Here is a 17,032-nt window from a genome sequence, read left to right on the forward strand (position 1 = left end):
TATAATTAGTAGGCATAAAATAGACGGGGAGAGGTAAAAATGGTATAGGAAACAGAGGACTCAAAGGAACTTACATGTACAACCCATGGACATAAACTAAGGCGGGGGGAGAATGCTGGAGGGTTGGGGGGACAACACAGAGGGGGGATAAAAGGGGAAAAATTGGGAAAACTGTAATAGCATAATCAATAAAAAATACTTAAAAAAAGAATAAACCTGAGATACTCTTTTTATCTGCTCTGAGACGTGACTTGAAAAACAGAAGAAAGAATTTCTTCAGTAAATAGCCACAGGTCTTGAAACACACGGAGCCCCGGAGTTCATTTCAGGTTCGATTTAACAATAAAATTTAGCACAGTTCAACAACTGATGCACCTAAAACAAAATCTTTAAATTAAAAGTAAAGCTAAGGAGAAACAGGAATGCACACAAGAATGCACTACTGATGAAATCAGAATATCCTACTACCAGAAGACTGCCAGGCAGTCAGCTGGTCAGGGAGAGTGAAAGCTGACTACGATGACCATCGAAAGCAAGTGCCCATCCCTGCATGGGGCTGTCACTTCCAGCGGTTGTTGTAATGAAGAGGGCCCTAAAGATCCATAAAGCTGACCACCAGTCATATTTAGCTCATTCTATAGGTTTACTTCTGAGAATCTGGACAAAAATTACTGAACCACAGAAATTTTTAACTGGAAGAGACTTTAAAACTTAGCCAAGACACCCTGTTTTTTTTTTCAAGAGAAGGTAATGTTTCAAGATCTTAAGTGGCAGAGTCAGGAGTAAACCCATATCCCATATGCTCCTTTCACTGTCCCTAAACTGGGTGGGACTTTGAGGTTTGAACAATCTTGTTTAATCACAGCGATTCTCAAATATTTGAGGCCGGAGTCATCTGGAGGGAAGGAACAGCATCCTTTGTCTCTCTTTATTTGTTTGTTTGTTTTTGCTACAATGGTATGTCTGTCTAAAATAAAGTGCCTTTAGTGGTTTCTCAAATTAAATAAAGTTAATTTTAATTTGCTTCAATTTAAGAAAGCCCACAGCAGAGCTTATTTATAATACAGCTGTTAGGAAAATGATGGATACTCTCCTTTGGCTAGATGATTTTACAATATATGTTTGTCTAACTGGTATATTTTAAGGGAATAAATTATATCTACTAAATATTAAGATCTGGGCAATAACAAGCTTTGATGTAATGATGCCTTACTATTTACCCCCTTTTTGGGAAAGAAACATATATCAAAATCATAGATTTATAGAAATTCTATGTGGAAAGCAACTTGAAAATGGTACAATTCATTTATTTTAGAGATCAGTAACTGAGCTTCTAGTTGAAGAAAATTTAAAAGATTGGGAATCATCAACTCCAACAGTTAGGCAAGTGACCTAAAACCATACGCACACACAACGCCCAAGGACTGTTTCACAGGATAGATCTATGTTTTATCTAATCTTTATATAAACGAATGAGAAAGTACTGAGTTTTTCTGTTTTTAAAGCTAGAGTTTCTTGGTATGTGAACTTTCAAAGTCATTCCGTGAGGTTCTGAGTTTACCCACTAGCCGGAAGTCTGGAAGGAACACCCAGAATTAATTGTGACACATTCAGGAAGTTCAGGTATCATCCTACCCCTCACAGCCACCCCAATTCAGAGCTGGGCAAGGTGGGATAAGAAGAACGATGAGCTAGGAGAGCAGTGGTGGTGATGCGGGTCTCATTTATGGGGAGATCATCAGGTCGATCCACTGGCCCCAGCCCTGCCATTGTCAGGGTGAAGATGCCGAGTGTTAGCACAAGGCTGATGGCTCGGAGGAAAGATCTTATTGTCTGTTCTTTTTTAATGGTGGTAACTCCCTTCTAAGTGACATCAGCTCTAGGAAAAATTGGGGCTCATGTTTGGAAACTCATTATAAAAAAGTTCTCAAACATTTCTTCTACACTCCCTCTATGAGGAATGTTTTAAAAAACACATGGATGGATGAGAACACTGGTGTATCAAGTCTTGAGATGGTAAAAACAGGAAATGGCACATTAAGCCTGCTTATGGATTTTATTATTGGTTTTATTTAAATCAAAATCCCACAATGTAATTATTATACTTTAACCATTTGAAGATTACTCTCTAGTATAACTAAATGAATGATAAACTATACCCTCCATATTGCATACTGCATCTTTAATAATTAACAATGACCAATGCTCTCAGAGCCCCCACTGAATACAATATGCAGGATCCTCTGGATATTTTTAATTGTCAAGATCTGTACCATCCTTGAATGCTGTGCACCACTTGATTTGTCTGTTGCTGTTGTCTCTTCAAATCTTTAAACTTATATTTTGCCTTCTTGAATTTCAGCTGCCTTCTTCCAACTTGTCATGGAGAGGCTGTGTGGCTATCTTGTTATTTGTGTTCTGCATACATCAATGTAGTGGAAGTGAGTTTTGATTTTTTAAGAAACATCTTTTTTCAGTGAAGATAAACTCACTGCCTGATTCCCTCATCCCTCTTTCCTTTCTTCCTGTATTTACTAATCATTAGTTCTGTGAGTGGCACTGTTTCACGTGCCAAGGAATATGCAAATCAAATAGAGAATGGGGACTCTGCCCCATAGGAGCTTACAGTCTTGTTGGAAGACAAGACGCCCAGACACAACTCAGATGACCATGTATCTTGATTTGCCCAGGACAGTTTGAAATGTCTGTTTTCCCAGTGAAATGATTAACAGCATCATTTTCACTCTCAAAAGCGTTCCAGTTTGGGAAACAAATGATAGTCATCCTCCACATAAACCATGATTACCAAAGCAAAGCGTTAATCAAGATTAATTGCTCTACTATATAAAGGTAGCATGTGTTACAGGAATTTGGAGAAAGGGGAAATCAATGCATGCTAGGGGCACCTGGAGAAAGTCTCACAGTAGAGGTGATGAGACTTGGGCTGGACCATGAAGAACGAGTTGGATTTGTTTACAAAGAGAGATGAACACTGTAGCCCTGGGAAACACAGCATCACTCCAAGTTCAAAGCGAGTATGTAATGCTTCAGGAGTAGTGTCAATGCTGGGCTGGTTCACCAGGTAGGGGCACTGGGAAATACAGTTGCAAAGAGGGAAATCAAGTCATGGAAAGTCTGGAAAAGGCCACAGTTTGGACTTGATTCAATGGGCAAAGAGGAGTTAGGTAGGAAAATGTCACAAAATTTTGTTTTACAAGTGTTATTTGGCTGTTAGTGTCCAGGAAGAACTGGAAGGGGAAAATGAGGGGCAGGGAGGATATTTAGAGCATTTTATGGTGATGGATGTTAACTAGATGTACTGTGGTCATTTTGCAGTATGTACAAATCATGTCGTACACCTGAAACTAATATGTTATATGTCACTTATATCCCCCCCAAAAAAGAAAGAAAAATAGTGTTTTGCAGAACTTCAAGGACAAGGTGATGCACAACTAGCTGGATCAGGATGGTGTGAGAGAAGCTGAAGAGTAATGAATGAGCAAGGAAGGACAGAGAATTGCCTGGCCGGGTTATTAAGCGGGAGTAGTGGGAAAGGATGAAAAGGCATTGATGCTAATCTTGAGCTTTCAAACTTGCAAAGTAGGAGAATGTCGCTGTCTTTCTCAAAACTAATATGGTTGCAAGGGGGTGTTAGTGCCAGAAGCTGATGCCACCTTTCAAGTGATGCACTGTCTGGATAAGAAGAACCATACGTGATTCTTTAGAAAGAGGCTAGGACAGGCTCCAAGCCCTGCAATTAAGTTAGAATGACCCACACTTCTTAGTCCTGACCATCAACTGTCGTCTCATTTGCTCCTGACTTCTGTCCACACTTCTAAGTAAGATGTGTCTCCACTCAGTTGCACCCAACATGCTGATTTAAAATATTGCACGTGGTGATAAATCTGTGTGGGGAAGGATCTACTTAAAATAACCAATATTGAATTTACTGTGTATCAAAGGGCAGGCCTGATGGGAGATGCTAAGGTTCTGAGTGATACCAGGAGCTGGCCAAGGGGAGGTGTCAGCTGTAAGAAAGAACCTGGAAACACGGTCAATGCAACAGAAGATCTGATTGTAGGGATCAGTCAGGGGGAAGACCTAATTCCAAGATGCGGCATCTCTCTCTTCTAGGTGCTTTTAACAGGACAGATGCCACGCTTGCTCTTATACAAAGATGTCTTTAAGGCAGCCAAAATCGATGCATCTGTTAGTTCAATATGAAACAAAGCCCTATGGATTTTTAAGGGGTTTTCTTAGTGGGAGCTGACATATGTTCTTATTTTTTTGTGGGTTTACCATTAGCCTATAGTACTACAGTGACCATAATCATTCCCTGATCATTTGCATATGCACCTTTAGAGCAAAAATATAAGCAAAGTTCAGTTCTTGAGCCTCTCAGATTTGCGATGCCTACTTTGTGTGAAATAGTCAATAACTGTTCATGGAATTGAAGCATTTGCCAGATTACAGAAGAAAAGCTACAAAGAATGTAATTTGGCCAATTCTGGATGTGTTATAAAATTCTGCTTTCCTGCAATGGAAAAGAAGATAGGAGAGATATGGCATTACCTCAAGATGCTGGTGAGCAGCTTAGATGAGCCAACAAGCCAGGGACTCAAAGGAAATGAAGAGGGGCTGTGAGGAAACACTGCTCTCTATGGTCAGGGCACGGCTGGCCCACATGGTGCCACTGTGCAATCAGAAAGGTGCCCCTTCCTCAGGGCATTTTCCTGGCATCAGCCACAAAGCCGTCATGATTAATGACAGTGTCAACAACGGGAAGGGTGCCTGTAATGCTGTGCAAGGCACAGTCATGCTGTAGTGGCTCTGTCTGTGCTAGAGAAACTCTCTCTTTTGACAGGAAGCTGTTTTTGTCAACCCTAACAGTGGTGTTAAAATGTAGGTTTTGTAAGAATTCAGTAACTAGGAGTTAGTCGAATCCTTGCAAGTTAATCCACAACTGGTTCCCATCCATGGTATGACAGGCTAAAGAAAGATCAAGAAAAGCCACAGCCTTTTTCTTCTCAAATGTCGCCACATTTCCATTTGGTTGTTCTGTACCAAGAAGATGAATCTATAACTTTGAGGAAGATAAGATTCCTTTTTTGAGCTTAGGGAAAGCCAGTGACAAAGCAGGAATAGCCTGTCCACCAGCTGTGGCCCTGACCCTGAGGGTTCTGACTCATTAGGTCTGGGGTGGGGCCTAGGAAGTTCAGTAGCAACTTGAAGCAGCACAGCTCTGGGTGAAAATCCCTGGGAGTAAACTGTATTTGAGTCCACTTCACTGGTATTTATATTCACGAAGTTAAAAACCCAAAGGCAGACAAGTTGCTGGCGACTCAAGCTCCATCACTTAGAATAGACTTTAAACAATTCTGGAGGCAATAAGCTTTCATTCAATGCTTTATTTAAGCTTCATTAAACGTATTCTGTGTTTAAGCCCCTTTCCATTTTTTTTGCATTTGATACACTGCCCATCCTTCAAGGTCTGGTTCAGATATCTCCTATCCCTTGATCTTCTGTCAGAGGGATTTACGTCCTCTGTGGTTTCCCCCTCCATTCGGTGATGGGCACCTGACATTTATTTTTTTTCTGCCTGGGAGTATGCTTCTGTATTATGGTTCCCTGTTCAAGTGTCTAGAGAATGCACATCCTTAAGGTCAGGGGCCACATCTTACTCATCTTTATGTTACCAGTTCCTGACTCACAGTGGGTGGACAATAAACATTAGTGTTTTGAACAGAAATTTCATGCCTGCTGATGATCTGTAAGTTTGCAAGGTCAGTGAAAATACTGTGAACGCTTTGGTGTTCTGACTCATCTAGTATCGGAAAAGTAGCAAAGACCATGTCTTCTGTATCACACTGTTTGGAGAAGAAAGTTGGCTGACCGAGGGTTTCAAATTCGCAATCGGGGAGACGGGCCGAGAGCTGGCCTAGAATGGAGATTATATATTTTTTCAATGCTATAATGATAAGGCCATAAGGAAAATGACACGGCATTTGTTTGGTGATCCATGGAGCTGGATCCAACTCCAACTTGTTCAAGTTGCCACGATGTCTGGAGCACCTTCCTTCCACCCTGGTGAACTAGGCAGTTATCCAGTGAGTCCTGGTCAGGCACTGCAGGCGCGTCGGAGACCAGGACCCTTGTGTGACACAAGACAGAAGATCATTTTAAGCCCCAGTGGTTCAAAGGACGAGGGCTGCTGACACAGGCTATCTTTCCATTTGTTCCAGGAGAGAAGTAGGGCAGCCTTCAGCAAGTAGGGTGCCTTTAAGGAAGAGGGTAAGGAAGAGTTTCACAGGAGGGCTGCCACATGGTGCCCATGTAGATCGTGACTTGTTAGAATGGGCTGTTAGGAAAAGGAGCTGAGACGGCACCGCTTCTCAAGGGTGGTCTGAAAACAACCTGTGTCAGCCACCTGCAGTTACTTGTTCACAAGTCAGATTTCTGGGATGACCCTGTACCTATGAAATCACTCTCTGAGGATGCACCCCCAAAATCTGAATTTTGAACCAATACCTCAGGTAATTCTGATGCACACTAGAATATGAGAAGCGCTGTGGAAAAGACTGAATGTATAGTGCTCTTCATATTGAACGGCCAAGATTCAGCATCTCTTCTCTGTCCCTGGCCACCATAAAAAGCAGGAAGATAAAAGTCACAACCATTAGGTAATAGTTACAAACAGAGCTGAGACAAGCTATGTCTCTGATGTCATGACATAGTTGTTACATATTATTTTGTTTTAATATATTGCACAGTTCTATCCTGTTTTAAGCTGATCTGATATGTAAAACCATGAACAGGTAAGTTGATAATGATTATTCATCTTCCAAAAGGATTTTTGAATTAAAGCATTCATCAATGGGTTCCAACTGCCAAACAATTACATTAGAATCTACAACCTTTGGAAGACTACTTACAGGTGGTGTGACTTCCAAGCTTTCTTTGTGGTTCTGTGTCCTGGAAGAGTCTCAGAGGTGTTTCCTTCCTATGGAAGGGCTCACACTTCTGTTTTCCTCTCTAGCATGATGGGATCGAGTCTCACTCTCTTCAAGGGAAGACATGCCCTTGAAGCCAGTAAATAAACTAAGGCAGAGCTGTACTTTACCCCCAGATGCACTCTGACTATGCTTTGCATACACAACAACTGACTGGTTGTTTTAAGTAATTAGTATGACACCCTGCTAGTGGAATTTAAAAAGAATCCAAAATGCTAAATTTTCAGATAGGAATTTAAACTTGGGATACCTGTCTCTCTTCCTTCTTTTTGAAAATTCCTCATAAAAGGAATGAAGCATGCCAGACGGTGGCTTTGCGGTCAGAGAGGCGTGGGGTTAAATGCTGGCTCTACTACTTACTAGCTGTTTAAGTTAATTTAAGTAAGTTTAATTTCTCATAGCCTTAGTTTCCTCTCCTCTAAGTGAAAATGAAATTAACATTGTAAGGATATTCGAATGCAAGCTGATGCTTCAGCCTTGAGTTCTGAGAAAACCCAGAAGTTAACTATCAAGAAATAACAAATCATGTGTAAATCACACCCCAACCAAATTAACTTAAGTCTATGTGAGATAAATAGAAAAGAGCTATTTACTTTTCTTGATTAAATCCAAGGAAATGAACAATGATAGGCAGTAAAACTAGAAGAGAAAGTTATTCTAAAATGACAAATATGGACGCCAGAAGTCTTGAGAGTTGACGAAATGAAATGAGAGGTTTTGGTGGTCGGTTCAGCAGAGCATATGGAAGGGGGTTTCAAATGTGGTCAGGGCTTTCTACTCTGGTAAGAAGTACGGTTCGGTTTTTGGGGCACCACCAACCAAGGAGTGCTGTCTCCCAGGGCTGTTCTGACCCCTGATGTCTGTCTGCCTTGGCAGACCACCATGCAGACGCCCCCCCAGGACAGTGGCAACATGTCCTGCAAGCCTGTGTTGCCTAGAGTAAAATTGAGAGCAGCTGACCAGTTCTTTGACTTGACAAGCATATATGATTTCCTTTGAATGTAAGGATTCAAGAGTCTTGTGTAGTTTGGTACTAATAAAACCTTCTCAGTTAATGTCTATAAAGCTGAATTAAAAATCATAACCCCGGTTCTAAACACAGCTTTGCCATAACTCTATTTTCTGAAGAGCACTCAGAGAGCCAATGACTCTATCACTGTTTAGCTGGCTCTCACTCAGTCAAACTCATGGTCTCCTAGGATACGATATCCAGAATCAGATGGTCTTCAGCAGGTCCAGCATGAAGTGAGCAGAACGTAACTGGGTACTAACCGCTACTGTGTTCTAACTGTAAAGTCAATTTTGAATCAAATCCAAGATACTAAACTATCCTTAGCACTGAGACCTCATACTCTCCTTAATAAAGGAATATGTTGCTTCTTCCCAGTTGAACTCAAAATGTTTGGGTGTGTTTCTAATTAAGGATCCCTGGGCCCTACCTATAAATGATTTTTTTAATGAATTACCAATAACTGTTACCCACCATATAACAGATGAGACTCTGAAAAATGTGATCTCTACAAAGACGATTATATTTTATTTTCAAGGTACTGTCATGGGGAATATTAATTATCACTACAGAGAGCTCTGTATTTATTGCACAATAAACTATTTTCTTTTTCAGTGATTTTTGTTCCTATCTATAAGCATTTTACAAGTTTTCCTTTACCATTTTCCCCATTGTTATCTTCGCCAACCTATCGTAATCACTTTGAAACAAAATCCAGCCTCCACTGTATTTTCACTTTAGATTTTATAAAATCTACCCAGCTTCACACATTCCTAGGTTGAGAACTTTTCACATTACTACAGTATCAGTGCATTATCTCAAAGGCCAGCAAAAGAGAGACTGAATGTTTAATATTTGTAAAATCTTATGAAAGTATGTGGTAGACAGCAGTAGTAAGGCAAGTAGCCTTGCCACTATTACATAGAAAGAAACTATTTTATCACTTTCCCAGTTTGCTCAGATTCAAAAGGCCTGGGTTAGGGAAATAAATTTTTCTTTTTATCTCTACCAATAGCAACAAAAACTGACTATAGTTATTCTAAAAGACCTTCAATAAATAGCTACTTCCAAAAATCACTTTATATTGCAATATGTGGGTTAATAAACTTTTCAAGTATGATATGTAAAGAAAAAAGTTTTAGGGAAATAAAAGATGTGCATTCAAATTTATATTCAATTTTGGTTTCCTTTATGTTTCTTTCATGGCATTTTATTAACTGGTAGAGATTTATAACTATGTTTGGTGTTAATCACTACAAATCAGTTGTGAGAAGACATGAGGATCCATGTTCAGTACTAGACCCTCAGGTCAATAAATTAAGGCCAAAGTCAAGATGAAAAATAAGAACCTCTGTGTATTCAATCACCTAGCATATATTTACAGAAACCCTACTCTGTATAAAACTTTCAGTGAAGTACAAGTAATAAAAAATATGTAAGACAAAGCTTGTCCTCAAGGTGCTTACAAGAAATTATCAGAATAAATCAGGTAAAATGCTTGCTGACCAGTACAAAGAGAAAGTTTTTGTAAGAAAGACAAATCTGATACCACATTCACATTTTAAATCAAGATTATAGGAAGGTACACAGTAACCTCTGCAGAGTAAAATTAAGGAGCCTTTCAGCTGTCTATATGTTTATGGTTTGGAATTTTCACAAGCACGTATTATTTTTGTAATCAGAAAAAAACAAAATAAAAATATCTCTGTGAATCAACACCACAAGGAAACAAGTGAATATACAATATTTGTTGACTTAGGTTGTTAGTGGCTTGTGGGTAGATAGCTGTCTTGTTTCATAGTTATTTTGTTGTTCTGAAAGAATTTTAATGCTGACTTAATTCAACAATATAAGAAGTATAGGGACCCTTTAAGTTCTTTGATTTGCATAATTTGTTTTATTATGCATTGGGAGCAGAAACCTCATTGCCATATTTATTTCTAGCTAAAGAGTAGGGCTGTGAAGAAAATTAAGGCATTTTCTCTATTTCTGTTTGTAATACATTTTTTCAAACTATTGTATGATGTCCAGTCTAGACTGAAAATGATGGAGGACACCCTTATTAGTCTACTTGTAAGAATATATTTCATTACCATCTATTATTAGGGTAATTTTTCTATTATTATTAAACTGGAACATGGTCATTTATGATTCCCTAATTTCCAAACACTTTCATAATCTTAATACACCATCCTGAAAAAGAAAATTAAGGCAAATACTGACTACCTTTCAGTTGTTTAAAAGCTTCAGCAATGAAAAGCATCATCAGCCTTGACCCTCATGTTCCAGAAGGCCCCAGCCACACTAAATCGAAACGAGACCTTCTTCACTTCAGCAGGTCCTAGTTACATCACTGACCATTTTTCAAATTCTGTAATCTTGTTTTTAGTGTCACTTCAGGCTGAATCATCCTTTTCAGATATGACACTGACTGTGATACTTCTGTAGCGTTTCTTACTTAGTACAACTCAACTGTCACTTTTAAGTGGAAAATATTCTGTTGGAGAATGAAAATTTTTCTGTTAATGAAGGCTTTTGTCCTTCTGGCCATGAAGAAAGGGTGTCTGGAACTTGCTGACTCCATTTAAAAATTGTATTATTTTGTAAAGTTAATTGTGGGTTTCCAGTATCCTTTAATAGTATACTATTAAATTAATTTACTCATTCTACATAATGATGGGGAACAGGGCGGGGAGAGAAGGGCTTCTGCATCCAGGCCCAGTCCACAAGCCAAAATGCAGGCACTGAGGCAGTGATTCTGGTATTAAGGCCTGATCCACAATTTCATTTTCGTGGTAGTTGTGTTTATATTTGAGAATTTATGTACAGTCTTTTAAAAATAACATTTATATTATCTGTTACCTATAATAACATTTATCAGAGACCTAAGTGAGAACATTTTAAAATTAAGAATAGGTCTAGGATGTGGAACTGGATGTAAATGAGCATCTATTTATACATGTACCTGCATGGCTACTGTGACGCAGTGGAACTCAGATACATTTCACAGGTGGGAGGGAAGAGACCCATGGTCTTCTTTGCATGTAACTGGCATGACTTCATGTCACCACGGCAGGAGAGCAGGGGACCAGGAGAGCGTAGAGATGCACAGGGTTCATTTCACAGTGGGTTCACTTATATTTAAAATGTCTTTAGAAGCAGTGACCTTCTAAAAACAACTTCTGACCTTTGGAGAGAACTACTTTTCTTTACTTTCAAAAGAAGCATCACAGCCTTATTCTTATTTACAAGTACAAATTTAAATTGAAATCATATTTGATGAAGTTCTTGGTTAGAAATTACTGAGAGGAAAAATACTTTCATTTTTAAAATCAATTACGAAATGGCTTCTTTCAGGTTTTGCAGTGGATCAAACTCAAATTATGATTTTAGCTCTCAAATTATGATTTTAACAGATGAACATCACCTTGATTTATCAAATTCTAGTGGTAACTGGGGTGGTGAGTTACAGAGCTCACAGTCAAAAGCCATGCCAGTGGGTAAACTGCCGATGGCCCATTAAATGAGCCTCTACTTAGTCTACTACAATTTCAGCTGCATCTTTATGGAATGAAGCAAAGCTCAACAAAGAACCCATAAAATGAAATGATGCAGACCAACCTTTTATTGCACCCACAATATTTTGGTCTAGTCCTTTCCGGTTGTCATTCAGTCCTCTTTTCCTCTTCCCATTGGGTAAGGAGTTAGCCAAAGTCTTGTCATCAAAAAATGCACACACCAGTTTTCTAAACAGAAGGCTTCCTGAGCGAGTGTAGTTTGACAATATAGAGTCCAGCTGAGATTTAGGCATAAACACATCAAAGCCTTCAGCAAGTTGCACTTCTGGCTACCAAAAGAACATAAATATTTTATTAAAAGCAAGATTTGAAGCATTCGACTTTGGGCACATGTGCAACAAAAAAACATTACTAGCTATTGCAATGTCCACAGCCTGCAAACCACACAGTCTCAGCTTTGCGTGCCAGTATTTGCAACCTCCAAAACCAACGACTAGTTACAGTTCACAAAACAAGATGCTCCAATTTCAATATTAAGTCTTGTCAAAAGCAAAGGAAGGTAGTACACTGTAAAAGCATTCTTGTCTTCAGAAATAGTCAAGGGAAAGCTGGAAAATGACAAAATCATATAATTCCAGAGCTATAGGGGACTTGAGACTTCTGGGTGAAACACTCTAATTTTTTAAATGAAGGAACTTAGGCCCAAATGACTTAAAAATAATTTAAATGTACTCAGTGCATTACAGTTGACAGATCACTTTCTCCTACATTAAACAACTTAATTTCATTTGCTTAAGGACACAGATATGGGGCTCTCCCACAGGGCCCATGTTCTTTGTACTGGACCAGTGGTTTTTAGCTGTGGAACTGTATTATTTTTCCCCAATGAAAGCCTATGTAAACTAATGTACAAAATAAATATAAATGATGGGCAGGTGCCCCGGGCAGTTTTAACCCATGCTGATCCCTACTTTGGGGGGGAATCTGAAGCTGCACCCCAGAGTACCACTGGAAAACCAGTGCACCAGTCACATGGTTTCCCTGTCAGGGATTTCACGTCTGGGACACTGGGTCAGAAGACCTATAAGGTGCCTTTCAACTTGGACTCCACCATATACGCTCAAACATTAATAATACATTCTCTGTCATAACACCATGGATGTTTACAACTCGCCTCTTCATCTTTCCACCCAGCTCACATCATTTCCTTTGGAAGGCCTTCCCTAACTCCTTCATTCCAAGGAGGCAGCAGTGCGCTCTTGGTCACCGCTAACTATCGGAAGTGCTTATATGAGTATTTACTATATTGTATTAGAATTATTTATTAGATTATGGCCCTTCCTGATTACTGGAACTCCAAGTTGGTATATCTAGAGCCTGGCACATAGTAGGTACTCAATAAGTTCTTGTCCAATAGATAAAAGTTCATTAATCATAATCTAAACTATTAAGTCATTCACTGTTCGTCACAACATGACTTTAAAACAATAACTTTAATAGGAAGAAATGTAACCGGTAAGCTCTCATTAAAAAAAGTTCAGAAGGAAACCTCAAGTAAGTAAGAGGTATTATAAAAGCTTATTCTCAGTTATCACATTTATCACTTTGCAAACCTGGCACTACTTTAGATTTTCTAAATCATTTTAGAAACGTGAGGGTTCGGGATTAGTTTTCTCTCCTGGAGAAGAAAATAGACGTTATTGTTTTTGTCCTATTGCCTTTCAAAATGCCTAGCACATTACGGTCAGAGTAAAGAGGGCTCAGAGAAGGGCTTCAATTATTCAGATGATGTGGGGAGGAGTTTGGGCCCTGTCCCTCCCAAAAGAAATTCCCCACTGGATTGTCCAGAAAGACATCTCATTTCTCTGCTTCACTCTGCTGTTCCACTTTTGGTCTCTGAATGCTTGGTAAATATCGCTATGAAAACAGTGCTGTCAGACTGTTTCCCGACTTCTGCATCTTGCTTCTGATAAAGGTTAGTAGAGGAGGCTGATGGGAGCTGGGGGCTGGACCCCCAACTCCCAGAGCAAACGCTGGCACACCTCAAGGCATTTAGTGCATATTTAAGTGATTCAATGTAAAAATATTAGGACTGAGAGAATTTTACCATCATAATCTCAGACGAAGTTTCATTCATAACCAGAATTTTATTTTGCACATTCTATGGCTGAGTTTAAACATTTTGTTCTAATTGAACTGATTGCAGATTTCTGTCAAGTGCTTCTATATCATTTGAAAGTCATGAACAAAGAATCCCTGTCTGCTTTGTAGAAACAGCTACTCACAGCTATTTGAGAGTCTAGGGAGAAATAGAAGCTCTTAAATTTGCAAGAGAGCGAAGGGAAAGATACCGACTTGTCTGATTCACATACCTCTGGTATCATCACATAGGCTCTGAACACTCAACCTCCTGACCTCTGAGATTCCCAGAACCTCCCTTGGGACTCACCTTGTAGGACTCGGTCCTGAACTAGCCACTAGGAAGAACTAGTCACTCCCTTCTCCATGCACTCACAGTATTTTCTATGAGCTATGTCTACAGTCCTTTCCACACTGGATTCATCTATTTGGGACTTTGTGTTTCTCATTAGAATGTGCACTCTTTTGTATATTCAGTGTATTCAGAGTGCAAACCGCCAGTTAGTGCCCAACAGGTATCTGTCAGAACACACAAAACGGCTATGTGGGAATTCATTCAACATAACTAGTATTGATTTAGCGATTTTTTAATCCCTGTATAATGAGGAAGTGGGTTTGAAAGTCTGAGTGCCGTGGTTCAGCAACCCAGACCTCTCATAACAGTACTGTGCTGCCTCAGAGAGCAGAGCACCCAGAGAACACGGACATGCCTGAATCAATACACATTTACTGAGCACCCTCCGTGTGCAAGGAGTTTAAAGTCGGGCTCAGTGGATGAGACAATACGTAAATACCTAACATACACAAAGTAAGAAGTGATAAATGGTACCTATAAGACAGGTACAGGGCATGAAGCAGCATTTGGCTGGTGAGGGGTGAAGGGGTTCAGGAAGGAACAGGACAGCATTTCATCAGGGCCCTGGAGGTAGGATTTAGGAAACAGGGATGCAGTTACTGTTTCTGGCATCTGCTATGAATGCTAAAACTAACTATCTAGAAGTTTCTGTGGAGCCAAGAGACTCCCTAACTTTGCATGCCTTAGCACTGATTTCTGGGACACTATCCCAAAACAGAAGTTGTCAGTGCTTCCTGTTCCACTTTCTATTGCCAGAAAAATATTATTTTCAAGCATTCTTTCCAGATCAAGGAACACAAACTTGCCCAGTTATGAGCCCCTTACAAAGGAGTCAGTTTTATTAGTTGAGGCAGCAGCCAGCAGCAGCAAAAGCAAAGGTGACAAATCTCTGTCCTCTTCTTGCTCTTCATGTCCTTCCGCTTATGCAGATTCTTAGCTGGTGGCAAATGGGCGCTAACATTATATCTACAAGGTGCCACAAAGCAAACCAATTCCTTTAAAAAAAATAGGGTAGCTTTACTTTCTAAGACATAAAGAAAAGATAACAGGTTAATTTAATTAATCACAAATTTTCACTGGAAACCTTTTTATTTCCTCCATTGTATAACTATAACCACAGTGGATTACTACCATGTAATGATCTACATCTCTGTATATGTATATTTAAAAACAGGATAAAATTCTTTAATTGTATCTTTGACTCTCTTTTTTTGTTTACTGTCTCTAGTTTAAATGAGATCTCCCTGTTATTAATCATGGCTATGATAGAAACCACCATTCCAAATGAATATCCCCTGAAAAACCAGATTTCCTTTGACAGAATCACTATCTGATGCTCGCATGAAGACAGCTAGCATACTAATTTACAGGTTCTATTGATCACTGAAGTAATAATATATTCAAAACATTCTATCTAATACTTGAGATCTTTGAATGATGATGCCCAAAGTAGAGGCAGAATTTATGACATTTATAGTTATCATTTGAAGAGCTAAGAGTCTAAATTCCCACTATAAATTTGGATTTTCAGGTATGTCTTGTCTATTTTAGGTACCTAAGCCACTTAGCATAATAATATATGAAATGTTGATTTTTCCCTATCCAGTGGCATTACACCTTACACTGAGTGAAGTTATGGAGGCAAAAACTCTTAAGGACTCTTAAAAGAATGTTCCTGGACCCAGGCTTGTGGACATTAAACTATCTTGTCTCTCTTTGCATTTCAGTTGTGGTCTCCCTTTGCTTAGAAGTAAGTTGGCCTTTGAATATTACGTGTGTGAAACTGCGTGGGTCAGCTTGTAGATTGTTTTCATGAATACCTGTCTGTTTCTGATCTATGGCGGCGGTCCGAGGATGTGAAGGGCCGACCGTATGCACTGTTCTGTGCCATTTTACATAGCAGACTCGAGCACCTGTGGATCTGGGCATTCACAGGGGGCCCTAGAACCAATCCCCGCCTTAGGTTCTGAGGGATAACTCTGTAGTTAAATTCTCAAGGAGTCAGAAGTTTTATGTAGATTTTTGACTGTGGGGGTCGGCACCCGTACCTGCCATGTTTTTAAGGGTCAGCTGTAGATGGGGTCAAGACCTAGCTTGGGTGGAAGATCCCCTAACCAGGTAAGTTAAAAATTTTCTCCCCTAAGTCCCTGTGAGAATATCATGTGACTCCCCTGTATAATCTAAAGAAAAATATGTAAAACAATTGGAAAGAGATGATACAAATTAATCCCAGAGGGAACTGTTGGGATACAGGCTTTTTATATAAGGTATTATTAATACTAAATTTTAGTTAGACATAAAAAGCTGTAGGTGGTCATAGATTGAAAGAGTAAAAAGAAGTGCATGAATATTCATACTGGGCACTAGCCCCAGATTTTCCATTGTAAATGAATAAATTAGACACAATAGTTTGTATACTTGGCAGGCTAGCTACTCAAGTTTCAAACTGGCTCAAGCCTGAAACCTAGAAGAAAACTGCGACTGAAGAGGCAGGATTTTGTTGTATAAAACTAATTGTTTTTGGACTGAAAACATATAACAGAATTTATAAGAATGTCTAAAGGCTGTGAATTTAGTCTTTCTGTTCACAATACTATCATATACATTGATCCTTATTCTCATTTAATATTTATTTAGCATTACAGTAGGTATATTTCTAGGAAAATAAACTTTATTCAAAAAAATTTTTTTAAAAACACCCCCCCCCCATAATTGATTTGATTTTGCTCACAAATGTGATCTGTTTCTGTTTAGAAAAAAAAATGTTTCCTATAACAGGTCTGCTCCAAGTGGATTTAGCAAGAATTACTATTACCATTTATTAAATGTTATTCCAAAATCATGGCCACAAGCAAGGCTTGCCTGTGCTAGTTGATCCAGCTAGCACAGCTGCTACCAGCTCCAAACAGGTGTGACACAGGGAGGTGGCAGAGCAAGGAATCAGTGTGGATGGGGCAGAGGCTCCACGTTGGATGAGCTGCATCAAGACTAACATTGTAAG

The 17,032-nt window shown here is 39.3% G+C and overlaps 1 protein-coding gene across 14 annotated transcripts in view; it reads right to left on the bottom strand.

Moving 5' to 3' along the window:
* Positions 1 to 17,032, bottom strand: part of BEND7 (BEN domain containing 7) — an 86,500-nt gene that overhangs the window by 28,225 nt on the left and 41,243 nt on the right. For 7 of the 14 annotated variants that reach the window (XM_053922382.2, XM_053922381.2, XM_053922380.2 and 4 more), the window contains one exon: positions 11,641 to 11,866. The exons of 6 other annotated variants lie outside the window; for them this stretch is intronic. In XM_053922382.2, coding sequence (XP_053778357.1) covers positions 11,641 to 11,866 — 226 coding nt within the window. The remainder of the gene's footprint in view (positions 1 to 11,640; positions 11,867 to 17,032) is intronic. One more of the 14 variants, XM_053922385.1, reaches the window with a different exon arrangement.

This window comes from Desmodus rotundus, chromosome 4 (genome assembly GCF_022682495.2).
Source record: "Desmodus rotundus isolate HL8 chromosome 4, HLdesRot8A.1, whole genome shotgun sequence".
Taxonomy (NCBI): domain Eukaryota; kingdom Metazoa; phylum Chordata; class Mammalia; order Chiroptera; family Phyllostomidae; genus Desmodus; species Desmodus rotundus.